The 18790-nt window shown below is 43.3% G+C and overlaps 1 protein-coding gene across 1 annotated transcript in view; it reads left to right on the top strand.

The window, feature by feature from the left end:
• The window catches only part of LOC147435160 (Ribosomal protein S5 family protein), a 59392-nt gene extending 40869 nt beyond the window's left edge, over positions 1 to 18523 (top strand). Inside the window, exons 3-10 of the mRNA XM_086488267.1 lie at positions 2443 to 2503; positions 14235 to 14509; positions 15638 to 15688; positions 15765 to 15872; positions 15949 to 16044; positions 16184 to 16282; positions 16651 to 16710; positions 17893 to 18523. Of these exons, the coding sequence (XP_086344393.1) occupies positions 2443 to 2503; positions 14235 to 14509; positions 15638 to 15688; positions 15765 to 15872; positions 15949 to 16044; positions 16184 to 16282; positions 16651 to 16710; positions 17893 to 18015 (873 nt within the window). The 3' untranslated portion in view covers positions 18016 to 18523. The remainder of the gene's footprint in view (positions 1 to 2442; positions 2504 to 14234; positions 14510 to 15637; positions 15689 to 15764; positions 15873 to 15948; positions 16045 to 16183; positions 16283 to 16650; positions 16711 to 17892) is intronic.
• Positions 18524 to 18790: the final 267 nt, after the last annotated feature.

The following is an 18790-nucleotide window of genomic DNA, read 5'->3' as shown; positions in this document are numbered from 1 at the left end:
CAGATTTCAGCCCCTAGCGTTTTTGGTTTGTAGATCAACCTCAACGTTTTTGCAGATCTTCGCGACGGAATCAGCCCTAGACTCAGCGTTTTCAGTTTTCAGCAATTAGAACCCGCAGAAGAAGTCTCAAACCTCGCAGATCTTACCTTCTCGCAGCAGATCCTCGCTGCACGGTCAGATCCCGCGAAGTTTGCAGATTCAGCCCGGAAAACGCAGATTTCAGCATCTGCGTTTTCAGCGCGTCGTCGTATAATCGTCATCGACAACGTCACCGACATAGAGTCAGAATTCAGCAGATAAAGATTTACAGATTTCAGCCATTAGCATTTTCAGATTTTAGCCCGTCTTGTCGTCGTCGACATCGTTGGCAAGTTCAAAGCATTGTAGAGATTTGTGCAATCATAAGTAGACCGCTCTCACCATAGAGAGTGGGGCCTTCGGAGCAGTGTGACATGAAACATTTTGTGCGTTTCTGAAACGTTTTGTTTCGGAGCTCAAAGAGAAACGAAACACAGGTTTCGTTTTATATGTATGTTCATATGATTATACATCTAATACACATACAAATTCACTTGTAAAGACATGAAATACCAAAATCTAGATGTGAGACTTGAGTCACGAGTGAACAAGGTAAGTCGGTAACGAGTTGCAACAACATGGAGGTAAAGAGGGGGCCATGCTGACGTGTAAGGTTCAGAGAGAGAGAGAGAGAGAGAGAGAGAGAGAGAGAGAGAGAGAGAGAGAGAGAGAGAGAGAGATTATTCGATGTGCGTGAGGGTCAAAAAATCTATCGATTTTTTGAGGTGGTCTTTGTGTATGGCTTAAAAAATCCCCGAACGGATGGCTTAAGGTTAACTGGTCAAAAGGGGGCAAAAAAGAAAAAATCAACTCGTTTGGCACGTTTCGCCGAAACGTTTCGACCGTTTCGCCGTTTCGGGGTTTCAGAGGGCTGAAACGGGTTTTTATGTCACTATGCTTCGGAGGAGGGTTTGACAACATTTTGGTGTCGTATTCTTCTCTCTCTATCTCTCAGTCTCATGCACCTTCATTCACAGTGTTTATCCACCTTGTTTGTGATCACTTGCACTCTCTCATAAAGAACGGAAGGCTCTCCCTTCCCTAAGTAAAAGGAACCTTGAGCACAGTTCGGAGCACTCATCTTGAGCAAAGTTCAACATTCACTTCTGCTGCACCTTACACTAACGATAGAGCCAATATGGGGTCACCCTTGAGCCTGGGAGCTTGCAGCTAACGGGCTAGCCTCTACCGCAAGGGCTTGTGTTCCATATTACCAAGCCTACACCAAGCGGGTGTGTGGGTAGACTGCCAAGGGCCTAGAATCCAAGTGTGATGATCACACAAGATGTCTCACAAATGAGACCTCAGTCCTATTTATAGGAGTTTTTAACCTTCTTTCTTAACCTCCCTTCAACTAAGGGTACGTTCACACGTAGGGTCATTTCACACTAGTTGGACATATGTGCAGGCGCCTATCTTGATGTCTAGGGATGTAACATGTAGAGCTTAAGGGAGAGAGAGGTAGCATGTAGAGGGCAATGATGATGGTAGTGTAGAGGCTTCTTGGGCTGAGATTAGAGAGTAATTTCAGCAATGAGTGATCTCCCAAAATGAGGAAAAAGGAGATATTTTGTAGATGAACTTACCTCTTGAATAAGGAGGTTATGTGGTAGCATTATCACGAGTGCCTTGCCACTTGTCTAAAAAGATAAATTATCTTTGACAAGTGTCCTCACATGTCTCAAGTGTCTTACCATTTGTAAAAAGAGAAAAAAATGAATTGTCTTTTAGTGTCCTTACACATGTAACAAGTGTTTTGACACTTGTCTTTCTTTTGAAGTACTCCTTTTAGATTCTTCTAGCCCTTGACTAGAAGCTTCTAGAACATTTTAGAAGCGACGGAAAACATCATTATGGGAATCAAAAGTATGTCTAATCAATCTAATCAATCATGGTTCCGTAAACACAAGAACACATGTCCAATTATGTAATATTTCAATTGGAAAGACAACATACGTAATCGTTTTTTGATTGATGGGTTCATATGCAAAGGCAAGTGATAGCCCGATTAACCAGTAATCCGGAACACATTCTCAGCTTGCAAATCAATGAACTGTCTAAGGTAATCTGAATCTGGTGTATTCGAAAAATGCGCTTTAAAGGTTAAGATCAGAGTATTTTACACTTGCTTTATGACAGGGAAGGTGGCCCTTGTTAGCCGTATACTAAATTTTTGTAGGCTTTTTTTTTGCAATTTACCAGACATAATAGTGCTTGTTTAAGAGATTGTCTCAAGGGTACGGCGTAACAATTTGGGTTCTCTTTGGATATATTCTTAAATCTATGTTCTTGTTTGTGTCGACAATGTAGCTGTTGCGACTCCTGATGTGATTGCATTATGATCTATAATATTTTGTTGAATAGGGAAGAAACAACTTTACTGCAGTTTCAAGGCGTGGAAAACCCATCGACAGTGCATTTTCAGGTCTGCATTTCTTGAAAACATCGGCACTCTGAAATGTTTCAAGTTAGTCATAGGGTGTCTATATAATGGTTCTGTAAGCAAACTTTTTGTGTTATTTCCAACTTTTCATATGGGTTCAGTATATTAGTTAGCTATGTAACATCGCTTTCTTTGCTGCTGTTCTCAAAATTCCAAAGGTAAACTATTCTGACACTATTTATTTCTCATGTAATATGTCGAGCAATCTTACAGTGATCAGCTTTTGTTATGACAGAAGAGGCCAAGATACTCCACCACAAAATCTGCAAACAAAACTTGAAAACAATAGCAACTTCAAATAATGAGCTAGAGCAAGATAGGGTTGAGAGAAAGGAAGCTAAACTGTCCTGTGTAAATATGGATCATCACAAACCACCACAACCAGCATCCTCGAGTTATTCCCCTCTCAGGTTCTCCTTTTAGTCCACAGGACCAAGAAGAATTTCAGTTGCTAGAAGAAAATCCTGCTAAGTGCTTAAACTTGTGTCTTGATAAGAGGGACCCAATGCCTTCGATGTAATTTGGGATTCTAAAATAGGATGGATGTCTCTTTGTAGCAATTGTTTGATAGATTTCCACAGTTTATTTGTCAAGAGTTATGTTACTAGTCTTCGTAGCATCTCTCCCTTGCTGATAAAGCTTTGATTGTGAACCAGGAGCCTCTGGCCACAGCATGACATATTGCAGCTTCTTGGAAGCTTCATTTGTAGGCACTCTCTCAGAATTAGATTTGCGTGTGGGGCTGAATCAGATGGCTCGAGAGACATTTGGACTGAGGTGTCTTGGTGCATGTTTATTATGCCACATCATGAGGGCAAAGTCACAAGATGTTGGGTGCAGCAGAAGTGCTGATGGTGATAGCTCAGGATGAGTGCTCAATATGTACACAAGGTTCCTTTTACTTAATGAGAAAGATGTGCAATAGACAAAGAGAGAGAGAGTATAACCGGCTTGTACACAATAGAGGGTGGTTCTAACTCAATTAACCTGTTAATTTCACACAGAGGATTGAGAAGAAGAGAGTACACAGATGTGTCTAACCACTAGAATGTCACTGCACACACGAGACCGATACCCTGTAGGCCCCAAAGACTTGCCCCCATTTCGGTATTTCTTTATTCAATTGAAGACCAATGATCCGTACACTTACACCAAACTCACACCAAGCTATCCAAACCTGTCAAGGGCTGAAATTGCAGGTTTTTGACCCAATTTTGGCAGTACATCCCAACTTATAAAGTTCTTAATGACTTATTGAGTGGCCTAAATTCTATTTAGGTGGACAGAAGCTTCCATACTCTGCTAATTAGCCCGAACAGTCACCAACCGACCGACCTAGATTCTTGATGCGAGAAACCCGTTTGGCTGCAGCTGTTTCACATTGGCCATGCAATGTTTACTTGCACCTTTTCAAGGGTTCCAAGGGAAAACAAGTAAAAATGAAACAAAGAAAAATATGTAGTACATATTCAAAGAAGGCAAAAGGAAAAATACACCTCTTGGTGACAGAGAGGAGAGAATGAAATTATGAGTGAAAATTCTGTAAGTGAGAGAGAGATTGCCAATCAAGTAGATCCCCAAATGCATCAAATTCAAAAGCATTGATCCCAAAAGCTACTGATCCCGAAAAGCATGGTGCAAATCTAGCATCCGTATGGCCTTGCCATGTCCCACTAAGCCAGCGCAAAACAGAGAACGCCTGTACAGCAATGGCACGTCAACGTGCCCTAAATTGTGGAATCTTTGGCTAGCCTTTAGGCTTTCTCTTTTTAGGGTTAAGGTGCCTTGGCCATGCTCTTCAAGTTAGGTAGGGTGAGGTTTTTATTGAAACCCTACCCCCCTTAACGTGCCACATCACTAACTTGTGACAGTCACTTGTATGATTTGTTTGTTATTAACTCCCAGCTCTCTCTCTCTCTCAGGATAGGCTTCATGCTACTGCTATATTGTATCATGGTGACACTTATCCCCACTTTGTACCTTTATGGCATGATACCATTGCTCAGCCTACGAGCCACCCATAGGAGTCGGTAGCACTCCTATCAGTTTGTTTGTAGTTTTCCTTGTTTGTACCTAGAATTGGTACTAGACTCATCATTGTAATCAGTTGGTCTCATAGGTCATTTTGGCCTTTTGTAGACGTTAATATATCATTTCATTTCATTTCTCTCTCTCATTCTCAGATGTCCTATCTCTTTATACCTCAGCGATCGGTCTTCTCCATAGTTGCCTTATATTTGTATGTTGCATAGTGTCACGAGGCTATGACAACCACTAACCTTAGTTTTTGGTTTCTTTCCCTTGATTTTTATTACCCTCCTATTGAAGTCATAAATGGCTGGACATTGTATGCCCAATGCGTAATGGCCAATAGCCGAGAGTTTAACCGGTAGTAGTGAAGGGCGGGTCGCCACGAGCTCATAGGGCCAATCTGCATGGACTACCGAGTAGTAAAAAGGTGGCTAGGCTCAGTTAAAAGTCATTTATGCCCCATGGGTACTAGGAAATCAACTCAAAAAGGCATAAGAGACAGTTGGCAGCTCTGAACAAGACACCTCAGCTAGGAGGGGGCGCCCAAAATCGATTTGGGCTGTTGGGGGACTGATTTTGAACTCCATTGTGAAGCCTATAGTGTGTGTGTGTGTGTGTAAGTAGTGGGTGTAGCTTTATAGCTTTAATGGAAAGCTTGCATTCCTCTGTTCTATGTAGCACGAGGATTCTGCTCTCGTGCACCTCTCCTGCCTTATGAATATAGATTCGTGATGCACAGCTCAAGGGCTACTCATGTGTATGTACAGGTGTGTGGGTTTATGTGAAGCCTATAGTGTGTGTGTGTGTGTGTGTGTGTAAGTAGTGGGTGTAGCTTTATAGCTTTAATGGAAAGCTTGCATTCCTCTGTTCTATGTAGCACGATGATTCTGCTCTCGTGCACCTCTCCCGCCTTATGAATATAGGTTCGTGATGCCCAGCTCAAGGGCTACTCATCTGTATGTACAGGTGTGTGGGTTTATGTGCGATTGCCGAGGCAAGAGAGTCTTGCACAAGATTAGCTAATTGCTCATCCCCCACAGGTACCGGTTGATTTGGAGAGATTCCTCGCGAGAAATCTCATCCAAATCAAAGGACAAGTAGCCCTACAAGTGTGGGAACTCGAGGGCTTTATACGGATGTGACGGCACACAAAACGGAGCTTAAAACAGTGAACTACAGTCTACTGTGTATTTTTGCAGGTTTAGGGTCTTGGCCGTTTTTGTTGCTTAACAGTCCGAGGAGCTCCGGGGAAGCTAGGGAATCACCGTACATGTGTTTTGGTGCATTTTAGAGGCCGAAAATAGAGAATTCAGCTTGCTGTAATTTCTCGCCTGGTTTAGGAAAGTACTCTAATGCACTGGGAAAGTCGCCTATTGCATGGGGATTTTCTTTGTGAAGCCCTACAGTTGTTATGTTGCCGAATTGAGGCCATTTTCAGCCCAATAAAAGTGGGACAACACGTAGGAGTTTATAGTTTTTCTCCAGAGTTTAATTGGAATAAAGAAATAGTGAAAGGGGCGCCAACCTTTGGGGCCAACGCCGTGTTAGTGTCTACTTGGAGTCACTCTAGCTGCCAAGTCGTGGTTTGTTTAAAGTGTCGAATTCGAGACACATGTTTGTTTGTGACGTTCCTTTGTGTCGTAAAGTTGATCAAAGTAAAAGTCGGGTGAAAGTCTAAGTGTACCGCCCTTTAGAGAGTCTACTGGCTGGTTTCATGGTTCTGTCGTTGGGACATAACGACTTTTTCCTCAAGATTGAGCCTTGGTTGGTTTTCGGCAAAGACGCAAAGCACAGGAACTAGGAATGACACTATGGCTGACATAACGAATGACACCAGGGTGGAGGGTTCCTCTTAAAAGGACAGACAGACTGTTGCTGGAGTGTTCGGGGTTGGCAAGAGTTCACGGCTGCCACTGTCTGTATCTTTTGTTGATGTGAATGCTCCAAAAGTTCAAGGGTTTATGACTGGGCAACTAGACGAGGATTCTTCACGACACAGTTAGTTGCTGCGGTGAATGTGTTTTCTAGGTTGGTGTAGAATCCCAGGTTTATAGAATTTCTGCAAGCTCCACCAATGTTATAGTAGACAAGGAAACTTTCTCAAGTAGAGCCCATTGAGGCTCAAGCCGAGGTTCTATCACAAACTAGTGACGTAGCTGCCCTATATACATACACACACCCGGGAAAAGCAGGAAAAGACTGCATTGCTGACGTGGCAGGCAACAGGGAAAACAACCGGAAAATGTGCTATAGTGCTGACGTGGCAGCAACGTACGGACCCGGAAAAAGCGGCGGAATCTGCGGCGGGATTTCCGGAAAAGCATGCTGACGTGGCTGAGCTGTACGGACTGCTTTTCTCTACGCAAAAGCTGGTCAGAATTCTATGAAATGCTGCTGATCTAGGCAGTTTTGCCGCTTTTTGAAGCTTTGCTTTATTTTTATTAAAGCATAAGAGAAAAAAAAAAAGAGCCTTTGCTTTATTTTTATGAGGCTTTTAGAAATACTCAAAGCTTTTGATTTTCAGCTTTTGGGGCTCTGCTTTTGGCATCCCTTGTAATCCTTAAATATGCAGGCAGGGCCTCATTACTTAGAGCATCTGTATGCAGAGTCTGAGTGTGAGTGTCAGCCTGCACTCTTGTACTTCAAACTTAGATTAATACAAAAAGAAATACCGAAAGGGGCGCCAGTCTTTGGGGCCAATATCTCTAGGCACAGAACTCCGTCGGGCCAGTGTCGAATCAATTGTGATCTGCCAACTGTTTTGAAGTATTTATTTGTGCTGTCGCGGTAGATTCTTGACTTGGAATGTCCAAGTCTGTTACAGTGGTATCAGGGCACGACCGATTTCTCTTCTATGGGAAATCCGATCCCAATTTTTTTTTTTCCGCGGCACCTATGGCTTCAGGCAAAGATCAGTCGACTCCCTCTGCATCAGGAAATGTGGGAAGGGATCACAACGAAGATTCAGGCAAGGAGTATGGCCCGCCTCGGCCTACTCAGGCGGAACGCAAGAGATGGAGCGCCAACAATCGATCGGCGACGCAACAAAGATGATGCTCAATTTTGCGAAGGACCCAAAGTGTGCAAAATATATGAGCGAGACCTCTTTCGAGGAGGTGCACGTGCAGTGGCGGCAGACCACAGAACCACCCAAGAAACCTCCTACTCCCAGGATGTACAGAGAGCAAGAATTAGAAGAGGGGGTTGATGCACGAATTGCTCAGCTTTTTGACGCGCAAAACAAAGCTAAAAAGCACGACAAAAAGCAGAAGAAAAGCGCCGACTTCCTGGGTTATTTGGGTCGTCAATCGACATTTGAAAAGGCAAAGAAACAGAAGAAGCGTGTTCGATTTGAAGGCGTACCTAGTTCTTCTTCTTCTTCTTCTGACAGTTCTTCTAGCTCATCTGACTCCAGCGAAGAAGACAGAAAAAGCAAAAAGCGAAGCAAAAAGCAACGCTTCGAAAAGGGCAAGAAAAAGGCAAAGAAGTCCAAATCTCGCTCCTTGAGTGATAGTTCTACAGAGGACTCGTCTACAGACAGTTCGGACACTGATGACAACAACTTTTATGCAAAGAAGATGAATTTTTATAAAGCCAACCAGTATGACTTTTTGCAAGACAAAAGCAAGAAAGTCCGAGAGTTTAAGGAAGGTGGACAATCAATTAAATTTGACACGTTTTCTGGTTATAGAGATGCTTCGAAGGCTTTGTCTTTTGTATAGCAGTTTGACATAGCTTTCTTTGAAGGGCGTTACTCAGAGCACTCTAAGATTTGGAGAGCTGCCTCTTACTTTAAGGGGAATGCTCGAACTTGTTGGTCCATGCTTCTATTGAACAAGACAACGCGAGTTAAATGGCTGAAATTTAAAAGGCTTTTTATTTCTTCTTGGCTGACTCGAGAGTATGAACGCAATATACGAACTGCTTGGAACCATCTTCGGATGACCAAGAAGGATACAGTGGATGCTTATTCCGAGAGATTATGGAGCTCTTTTCTACCCGCCTCTTCATTTAAGAAGATCTCGTTCAAGGAACAGATTGAGCGGTTTACCTTGGGTCTACCTACAGAGATCCGAGATCACTGCTTAGAACAAAAGTCAGCTTCCATCAAGAGTTGATGAGTCATGCGAAACGGGGTTTTGCCATTCACTCTGGCAGTCTGACCTACCCCACAGATGACATCATGACGCAAAGAGCCGAACAGACTTTGAAAAATGAAAGTAGAAAGAGAAAGAGCAACCCAGTATAGAAAGACAAGGATGCACGACCGAAGCTTAGTCCTCAAGAGAGGGTTGGCTTCATAAAGGAGGGGAAGTGCTTTGAATACGGGGAAACTGGGCATATCTCCATGAAGTGCCCTAAAAAGGTAATGAATGAACAGGATGAAGAAAGGCCAAAAAGTTCTAAAGCAGCTGAGGGACGTGGCAAAAAAGGCAGATAAAAAGCAGAATTGGTACCACATTGCGTGGGGCCTGAATCGAATCAATTGAATGAAAGTACAAACTTTGCCGAGCAAACAGAAAGATCGGGAAGCTCTTATGAAGGAGCCAAGGCCAACTTCTTGAATTGGCGGCTCGATTTGGAAATACGCCCAACAGGCTGAGGCCACAGGCGGATGTAGTTCGAGTGGCACCTGGACGGGATGTTGCCATTACACCGAGCATTGGCAAACTTCGTTTGCAATGACAGGGGTGTTTAGGGTACGCGGAGTTTTACGTAGTTGCCTTGGAAGGTTGTGACGTTCTACTCAAAATCCCTTGGTACCACAAGAACAACCCCGTGGTTCACAACGGGACGAGAATGCGACTTTGACAAATTAAGGGCTCAGAGATTGTACTTGATGAACTTCAGTTTCTTTACTCACTTTTTGGGAGAGAATTGAACGATGGATGAAGGTCGAATATGTTTTGACCTGAACAAAAGAACACCAAGATTTTTCTCCATACTCATGGCAATTACTTTTCAGAGGGCCCGGCAGGCGAGTTATCATCTGCTCGTCGTAAAGATCATACTATCGATCTGATACTTGGAAGCACACCACCGAACCGGCCACCTTACCCTGTGAGCCGAGCCCCGAATGAACAGATTATGAACCAAGTGAAAGACCTCTTGGAAAAGGGTCTTTTAAAAAGTACTTCAATGTATTGCTCTCTACTGTTGTTGGTTTTGAAGAAAGACGGATCTTGGAGAATGTGAATCGATTATAGAGCTCTCAACAAAATCACCATCAAGAACAGATTTCCGATTCCTATGATATACTCGACAGATTACAGGAATTGATTTGAAGAGTGGTATCATCAGATCCGAATCGCACCGGGAGACGTCTACAAGACAGCCTTTTGGACGACTTTTGGGTTATTTGAGTTTTTGGTGATGCCTTTTTGGCCTAACCAATGCTCCTGCGACATTTAACCAGATGATGGACAGGATCTTTCGAGAGTATAGACTATTTGTTGGCACTTTCTTTAACGACATCATTGTTTTCTCCAAGGATGAGGTAGAACATAGAGTACATCTGCTTCAAGTCTTTCAGGCATTACGAGATCACAAGTTAGTGATTAATGCGAAGAAAAGTGAATTTTTCCTACCAAAGATACACTTTTTGGGACACATTGTGTCAGCAGAGCAGGAGTGCAGATGGATCCGGCTGTTGCTAAATTGGCTTTATCTGACAGAAAAATAATTCTAAATGAATTATTGGATTTATAAGTGAGAGGGTTTTCTCGCTTGGAACATCAAGGAAAAATAATTCTAAATGAATTATTGAAATTTTAAGTGAGGGTTTTTCTCACTGGAGACATTCCAGTACAGAGTATTCCTAGTGCGTCATTCAAAGTAATGACGATAGCACTGTGAACGAGAATATCTGTAAGGCCACCAGGAACGGGTACTTCTGATGCGTCACATCGGATGGGTGACAGGGAGCATCGGGAAGAAGTATCCGACCATCGTATCCGACCATCCGGGAACGGACATCTCTGATGCGTCATAGGATGGGTGACATAGAGCATCGTGAAGGGGATTGTACCGTAAGTTTGGTAGGAAAGGACTAGGTGATGGGTATTCCTGATGCGTCACAAGGTGGGTGACGGGTGCATCGGAAAGGGGATATCCATAGTCGAGAGGAAATCCGAACTGGAAAGAGGAATACGCGTAAAGACGCAAGCACAAGAATAAAGATGGGTTCTGAGAAGCTTTTCTTAAAAAGCGGAAAATTTGAACGAGTTTTCCGGGAAGAGCAAACGCTTTCCCACGAGGAATCTATGTTTGCATTGCATTCGTGCATGTGGTTGCATCCAGGGACGCCTGGGAAGTGCTGTGAAAGCATTGATTTTAACTTATAAGGTTTTATTGAGTTTTTGGGCAGGTTCAGACCAATTTTAAAAATATGCCGGCCGTCCACTTAATAAGTGGACAGCCACTTAGAAAATAAAGCAACAAAACCAGCCAACGAATTCTCTCTCCCTATTTCGGGTAGAACAGAAGCCGCGATCTCTCCGCGAGCAGCTATTCGTGCCGTGGTGAAGGAGCTATAAAAGCACCACATGCCCTCACCGAAGGGAGGTGGCCAGCGCTAGCAAGAGAAGACTCTGCCGCCAGAAGACGCGAGAGATCGCGAGACTACGAAGCACGGAAGTCTCTTTTCTCGCGCAAGAGCGACAGGTACCTATTGTGGATTCGCCATACGAATTGTTGTCGTGTGTTTGCGTGTGTTTGCAGGTACTTCATCACGAAGGAGAAGCGAGAAGGCTTCGGCCTACGCTTGGGAATTCCAGAAACGGAATTTGGAAATTGTCTGCGGAGTCTCAACTCCGAGTACAGACGGAAAAAGGATTGAGAGCTTGTCTCTCGGATTTCCCTTACGGGAAGGAACGACCATCGAGTCAGAGATTTAGAACGGAGGGGTTTTCTCCGGTTCTTGTGCTTGTAAAAAGATTCTCCCTAATAAAGAATTCTCTTTAAGGGGGGGGACCAGCCCATCTTCTGGTCCCCAGTACTGAGTCGATCTTCTCACTCTCTCTCTCTCTCTCTATCTATTTCTCTCTATATCCTTTGGCTTCAATAATAAGAGAAATTCTATTTATCTCAATTTGTGACACCGGCCAAGATAGAGACTATCCGTGATTGGCCCGATTTGAAGAATGTCCATGAAGTTAGAAGCTTCTTGGGATTGTGTTCGTACTACGGGCGGTTCATTGAAAAGTTTGCAGAGGTTGCTTCCCCTTAGCATGTATTGACACAGAAAGGAGTCCCTTTCTCGAGGGGACCCGCATAAGTGACTGCCTTTCAGACTTTGAAAGAGAAAATGACTACGGGACCAGTTTTGACTTTGCCGGACTTGCAGAAGTCGTTTGAAGTATATTGTGATACCTGTGGTCGTAGTCTGGATGCGGTCTTAATGCAAGAAGGCCAATGCCATTGCCTACGAGAGCCGATTGTTCTCAAGGCCAGAATTGACAACACAGTTTTGTGAGAAAAAGCTTTTGGTGGCTATCCATGCTCTTATTCAGTGGCGACATTACCTACTCGGAGCCGATTTTACGGTTTTCACAGATGATGGGAGTTTACTCTACTTCTTGTCACGGAGGCAGCTATCGGAAAAAGCAGATGCGGTGGGTAAACATCTTGTCACGGTTCACTTCGCGATTGTCCATGTGCACGGACAGAAGAAATTGGTGGCAAATACTTTGTCCCGAAAGCCGTTGGTTCTTGCTATTTCCACGATACATCATAGGAACTTTGAGGATATGGTCGGTCAGTATGCCACAAAACAGATTTTGCTGATATATTCAATTGAATACAGAAAGGGGAGATAGTAGCGGAGTATTCCATTCGGAATGGCTACTTGATGAAGAAAACCATGTTGTGTGTTACACAACCGTTGAGGGAAAAGGTTCTAACCGAATGCCACTGTCCGCCTTTTACGGGTCATGCGGCATTGCTACCACCTTGAAAGGGGTAGAGAGATACTTATTTTGGCCGAGACTCAAGAAGGATGTGGACGAGTTTGTGCGCAGTTGCTTGGTATGCCTGAAGGTCAAGTTTGACAGGCATAAAGCACAGGGATTGTTAGAGCCTTTTATCCATACCTACCCGCCCCTGGGAAAGTATTGCAATGGATTTCATCTCTCGAGAACACAGCGTGGGCACGTCTGTTTATTGCCCAGGTCTTACCCCACCACAACTTGACATGCAAAGACTGAGGATGTTTTAGTTGGTAATCATGGTGTTGGAATGATTCAAGTGTCTAGAGTCTCTTTGTTTGATTGCGAAATCCATATTTATACTCCTTATTAATAGAAGTATCAGCTTGGACCATCGGCAAGACCAATGAATTGTCCTTGCTCCTTCCACAATATGGGGCACAGTGCTCACAGAGTTCTTTTTTTTCCAATCAAAATACGAGTTTCTTTATATGGGAGTCGGCTGGGTTTTAACCTTTTTCAAGCAGTTCAAAAGACAACAAATCAACATAGCCAGCAACACATGAAAAGAGGAAAGGCAACCACGACATTGCTTGTCCCAAAAGATGACGTATTTTGTAATTGGCCAAGTATGTCTGTTTGTAATATTTTCGAATATTAACAAGGTTTAAGCCATGTTCGTTTTCAAAAGAAGAGAGAGAGAGAGAGAGAGAGAGAGGGGGGGGGGGGGGGGGGGGGGGGGGGGGGGGGACTCTGAAGTGGTCCAACTCTTTGGAAGGATGGGTAGACTAAATATATGACCTGTACGTTGTGATGCAAAAGTTGAGCCATACGAAGGCTCAAGATTCAATGTCACGTGCACATGGCTTTTGTGCCATGTGGACATGCCTCATCGACTTCCAGAGCCCATTCTGTACCATCTCTAGATAGGAGTCTAGAATCCTAGGAGGACCAATACCGGCAATTTTGTGAGTGTATTGAATTTTCGCAAGACTTGCATGTCTGGATGAGTCCATTAGATCAGGTTTTCCAGCTTTGGAACCCTCTTGAATAAATGTATTGTTCAAGCGTTTTGATAGATGTTGTTACACTACCGTGCGCATCTAGCATGACATGCATGTAGTTTTAGGTTAGAGGAATCCAACGAGCCATTCCACAAATGATTTGATTTTATAACTTTGTGCTCCAAATTTGCCCTACCTAAGTCTTAAAGAGTTCACAAGCAGTATAGGGAGCAGGGAGCGCCAACGTTTTGGAGAGTGCACTTCTGCTAGCCTTTTCTATCTCCTCTGTCTAGCGTTTTCAGCCAGCAGATCACAGCCATCTCCTGCTGCCAGCGTTGTCAGTTGAGTGCCAGTTCCTCGCTTGACTTGCACCTCTGCTAGCGCTAGCGCATCTGCATGTCCTTGGACAATCTGCAGTCATCAACCCTCTCTCTTGGCCATTCCCTCGCCGCATCGACTGCTCACATCGCTGCCCATTAACTGATCCATCAAGCCGCGTTTTCAGCCCTGTTTCCTGCTGCATTTTGTGTGCCATATCTGCGTCTTTGCAGGCAGCCTTTAGCCCTTCATGCCTGTTAAGATAGCCTGCTTTATTCTTTTGTTTCTTCCTTTATTTTTGTGAGTCTCTTGCTTTGAGTATGTTAGGAGGTTATGCTTTACACTTTGATTTAGACATTGGCTTTGAGTCGTACTTTTGTTTCGGTGTGTTAATATAATTTTAGCTGCTGTCAAAGCTTTGAGTAATGATTGCAGAATGTGGAGTTCGCTATTACCGTGGAGGAGGAAGCGGTGGAGGAGGAAGCGGCCGGCAACGCACATTTCATAATTTTGATAATTTCGATAGAGATTATGCTCCAGGTGGAGAGGGTTTAGGTGGCAGGGACAGTTTTGACTCGGAGCATAGAGAAGATGCCCCTGGCGATTACAGAAAGTTTCAATTCGATGATGACGAAGAGGAGGAAAAGCCAGAGACTCCAACACAGAGACTTGCTTATATGAAGAGTAGAGAAAGTGAAATTCTGTTACAGGTGAAGGCTTTGAATTTGCGCAGTATTTATTTGAGGGCTAGATGAAGTGTTAGAGGTATAGTTAGTTATTTTATGCGTTCTGAATTCCAGTATTGGATGGAAAATATAAAATCATTTCTTTCTTTAAATCTGTTTTGGCGGGCAGACAGCTAAGGAAATTATACTGCTCCAGTGCAAAGATTTCCGCGTATATTCCATTCTTCTTACTCTAGTAGCGGTTCTTTGTGTTTGTGATTTGAATTTTTGTCCGCACACTCACTGTTTCGACATGGCCCCTATCATTTGAGATAGATTCATTTGTTTTGGTCCAATGTATACCTTGATAACATAGGGCAGTGCCAATGTGATGCCATTGAACAGCGACCGGGTGGTTCTTTTAAGGCTTAAAGTATTTCTAGCCGTGTTACACTTATTTTGTTGTTTTCAGCTGTGTTTTGTTTCCTTGGAGGTCATCCATGGTTTTTATTTCTCTTTAGGTTTCCTTTGTGCTCCTTAGCGAGCCTGTCGCTTCATGTCCAAGTGGAAATGCTTTGCTTCATCGCTGGCTATATTATGTGCTTGTGTATTTCCAATCTTTTGTGTTTTTTCTTTGTTTCTTGCAACAAGTGGGTCTCCCTCTCCCAAGCCTATGGTTTAGAAAGTGGCAGTGGTTTGGATGGGTAGTTATCTTCATTGCTGCAACAAAGTGTTTGCTTGGTTGTACGATTGAACCATATATGTAGGATATTTAAGGATCACTTGATGGTTGGGAGGAGCGTGTTGTCCCAAAATCGTGCTAGGGGATTCTTATTTATTTAATCATGCAGTGAAAGAAGAAGGGGGAGGAGGGTTTAGGAAAGTGGGGGTTATCTTTCTTATTTTGGGGGGTGGGAGAGCAGGAATTGGTCAAGTTGCATCCATCTTTGCCATAGGTGCACATCCAGGACCGCAACCATGGAGGGGCAGGGAATTCTTCAATAGAGAAATAAAGGAAGGGAGCAGTGTGAATGGTGCATAGCTCAAGGCACTTCTTCTTCTCTTGTGCTTTGCTCACTGGAAAGCTTCTGTCTCAATCTAATACCCGTGTTATTTGTCACTCTTCTTTAGGTGAGTGTTTTCATGCATTGACTGGCACCCTTTTTTTGACAGAAATTCATCACACACACAGTTGATGTTAACCGAACATTCAAAGTTACCAAGGTATTTTCTTTTAATGTAGTACTTTTCAAACTCTTTAACTCTCATTTCATTAGTAACTTACTAAATATGGTTCCAGGGTGGAGGGGAGGTAAGTTTTACTGCTCTTGTCATTTGTGGAAATGGGAATGGCCTTGTTGGATGGGCAAAGGGAAAAGGCCCAAAGGCAGCTGGAGCAGTCAGAGAGGTTTTGTTTTTTCCGCCCACTCTTTTATAGCTCTCTGTGTTCTGGCTTATTGAAAACCAAATTTTGTTTGATTTAGGCCAGTATCAAATCTTTGAACAACCTGCACTACTTTGAAAGGTTCAAAGGTCAAACAATTTACCATTATGTGGAAGCAAAATATGAAAAAACAAAGGTAAAATGGTTGTTATCTTTGATGTGGTGAGTCTGTGTTTGTACCGTTGGTAGCCATGTGGTTGGTTTCTTGCTAGAGTGAGCAGGCCGTGTACAATGTTCTTTGCTGAACTAAGTAGCTCGTTTTTTCGTACAAACAGGTCCGATTGTGGCCAGAATGGACCCTTGGAGGTTTTCGAGCTGGCGGGGTAGTCAGAGGAATATTGGAACTTGCTGGAATAAAAACTGTGAAGTCAAAGGTAAGTGAAGTTGGGGTTAGAGCTGCATGGTCAGAAGACCTGAAGTTACAAACTGGGACTCGTGAGAAGAATCATGACGGCTAAAACTCACTAGTTACGTAAACTTCCTCAAAAGGAGGATGGATTTGGACAAAGCGAGAAGTCAAGAGGCAGATAGTCTTATCTATTTCAATTCAACTATACTCTGGACCAACCGAAGGAAATAGGCAACATGAATGAAGTTTAGTTGTAAACACATATTTTGAAATCATCATCATGAATGAGCTAAAAGCACATGAATTAAATCTTTGCCAACAACTAGCACATACAACAAAATTCCAAAAGTGAGTCATTCATCATCCTTACTGACTTGTGCGTATTAAATGCAGTTGATAGGGTCTGCAAATCCATACAACACTATAAAAGCAACCTTCTTAGCGTTGAGTAAGGTAATGAGCTGTTTTGATGTATATTTCTCATTTGAATCACTGTGGGCTCTCATCAATCTTGAGAACCTTGAACTTCTACAACATTTTCAAAAATATTTGCAATGCAAGAGCTACTTTTGATGTCCAAAGTTTTTCTGTGTTCTTTTTTTTTTCTTTCATTTATGGAAGTGCTGTGTCAGCCATGTTGCTTTGCTATGTTCATTATTTAGTTTTGCGGGAAAGTTTAAAAGGGGTGCCTACATACAAGGGTTCAGTCAATGCTGCAAAGGAATGCGAGAAAAATGTGCGGCGAGGATGTGGGAGAAGGGAAAGGAGAAAGAAATCGGGGCACCAAAGGAAAGCTTTATTTTGGGGGGGGGGGGGGGAGATGTGTGTGGTTTGGTGGGTTTGCTGAGGGCACGAACAGAGGAAGCGAAGGGGCAAGCAGGGGATGCACAGCAAATAGCACAGCAAGCTCCTGCTGAAGCGTCAATCCACCATTCTTGTTCCTCTGTCGCTAACTCTCCCCAAAATAACCTTCACCTCACTCTATTTGAGCCTTCCAGCTTTTATCTCGTTTATTCAACAGCTGTAGCAGCTTACTAGTTTCTGTATTGTTCATGGCGTTTGAGCCTAGTGGTATCAGTTTTGTACTTCCCTGGAGAAATGCTCGACTTCAAGCATCTTCATGAGTTTTTCATTAATAGAAATCAGATCTGTTCTTTGGGGACGAATAATAAAGAGTGGCTTGGTGCCTTGGCAGACAGGGAAGTGGGAAGTGCTGAATTGGTGGCTGGTTTCCAATGCTTTCTCCCCTGCTGATGAAACTCAACTTTTATGTGGCATTTGTTGCACACAATCAATTGCTTATTTTTAAATGCTGTGATGTGTATCTATGCCAGGATGATTACCAAGGCTAAGAGTGCCTTGTTTAATCGCAAAGATAAGAGGGGTATGAATGTGCCAATTATTAACCTCGGAGTATGTAGGGTCACTGATTTTTTCTTCTTGTAAGATTGAGGCATGCACACAGGTAGGTTTTGCACCATTTTATACACATTGTCAACCTGCTTGTTTCATAGATATGGATGCACTCTTGAATGGGATTAATTTGTAGATTTGGAGAGGCTGAGTTTCTGTTTTAAAGTATTAGGTTTCTCAAGTCTTTGATTTTGCTTTTAATGCGTTGTCCTGTATTGGCAGATCCAAACTCCGAAGGAATATGAGGAGAAGTACTGGCGTGCAGTGGTGGAACGTCATCTGATTCTTGATGCTGATGGGAAACCGCATCCTAAACACAGGAAAGTAAGTTCGTATGTCCTGTGAGGTATGTGGAAGGGAAGTGCTCGAATGGGTCTCCTTGTTCTTGGGAGCTCCAGTTCCTGTGCTGTTCATATCTGGAATCTTCAGAGGATTTCGTGCAGTTCCCAAGCAGCATGAAATTTTGGGGATTGATATTCAGGATCATCATCTTCCTTACCATTGAAGAAGTAACGCTTTATGTTCCTGGCGCCTAAGGACATCAGGGTTCTCATGTTTCAAGGTATGCTGTGGTAAAGATCCGCATCAATGGGTAAAGATAATCTTGTCGTAGTGAACGCTTGAAGTTTCTGGTGCATTTATATGCGCGTGCGTGCGCGCGCGCACACACACACACACACACACACACACACACACACACACACACACACACACACACACACACACACACATCTGTGCGCACATGCACACACGCATGTGCAGACATGCATACAGTTGAGTTGTTAATGTAGCTCATGGGGGGGTAGATGATGCTAAAGGAAAGATCTAATTGAGACTCCTCTAGTTGCAATTACAGAGTGTTACCAAGTCAAGTTTTTGATCCCCTTTCCTTCAAGCTTTTCTCACACATGCACGCGCAGACATGCATACAGTTGAGTTGTTAATCTAGCTTTTCGCACACGTACACACATGCACTTGCAGACATGCATTCAATTGAGTTGTTAATCTAGCTTTTTGCACACATGCACGCACGCACATGCATACATGCATACAATTGAGTTGTTAATCTAGCGCATGGGGGGCTAGATGATGCTAAGGAAAGATCTAATTGAGACTCCTC

The sequence above is a fragment of the Adiantum capillus-veneris genome, chromosome 18 (assembly GCF_014529385.1).
Source record: "Adiantum capillus-veneris isolate H3 chromosome 18, ASM1452938v2, whole genome shotgun sequence".
NCBI classification, from domain to species: Eukaryota; Viridiplantae; Streptophyta; class Polypodiopsida; order Polypodiales; family Pteridaceae; genus Adiantum; species Adiantum capillus-veneris.
Note: the sequence above shows the minus strand (reverse complement) of the source record. Positions and strands in the feature narration are given on the sequence as shown.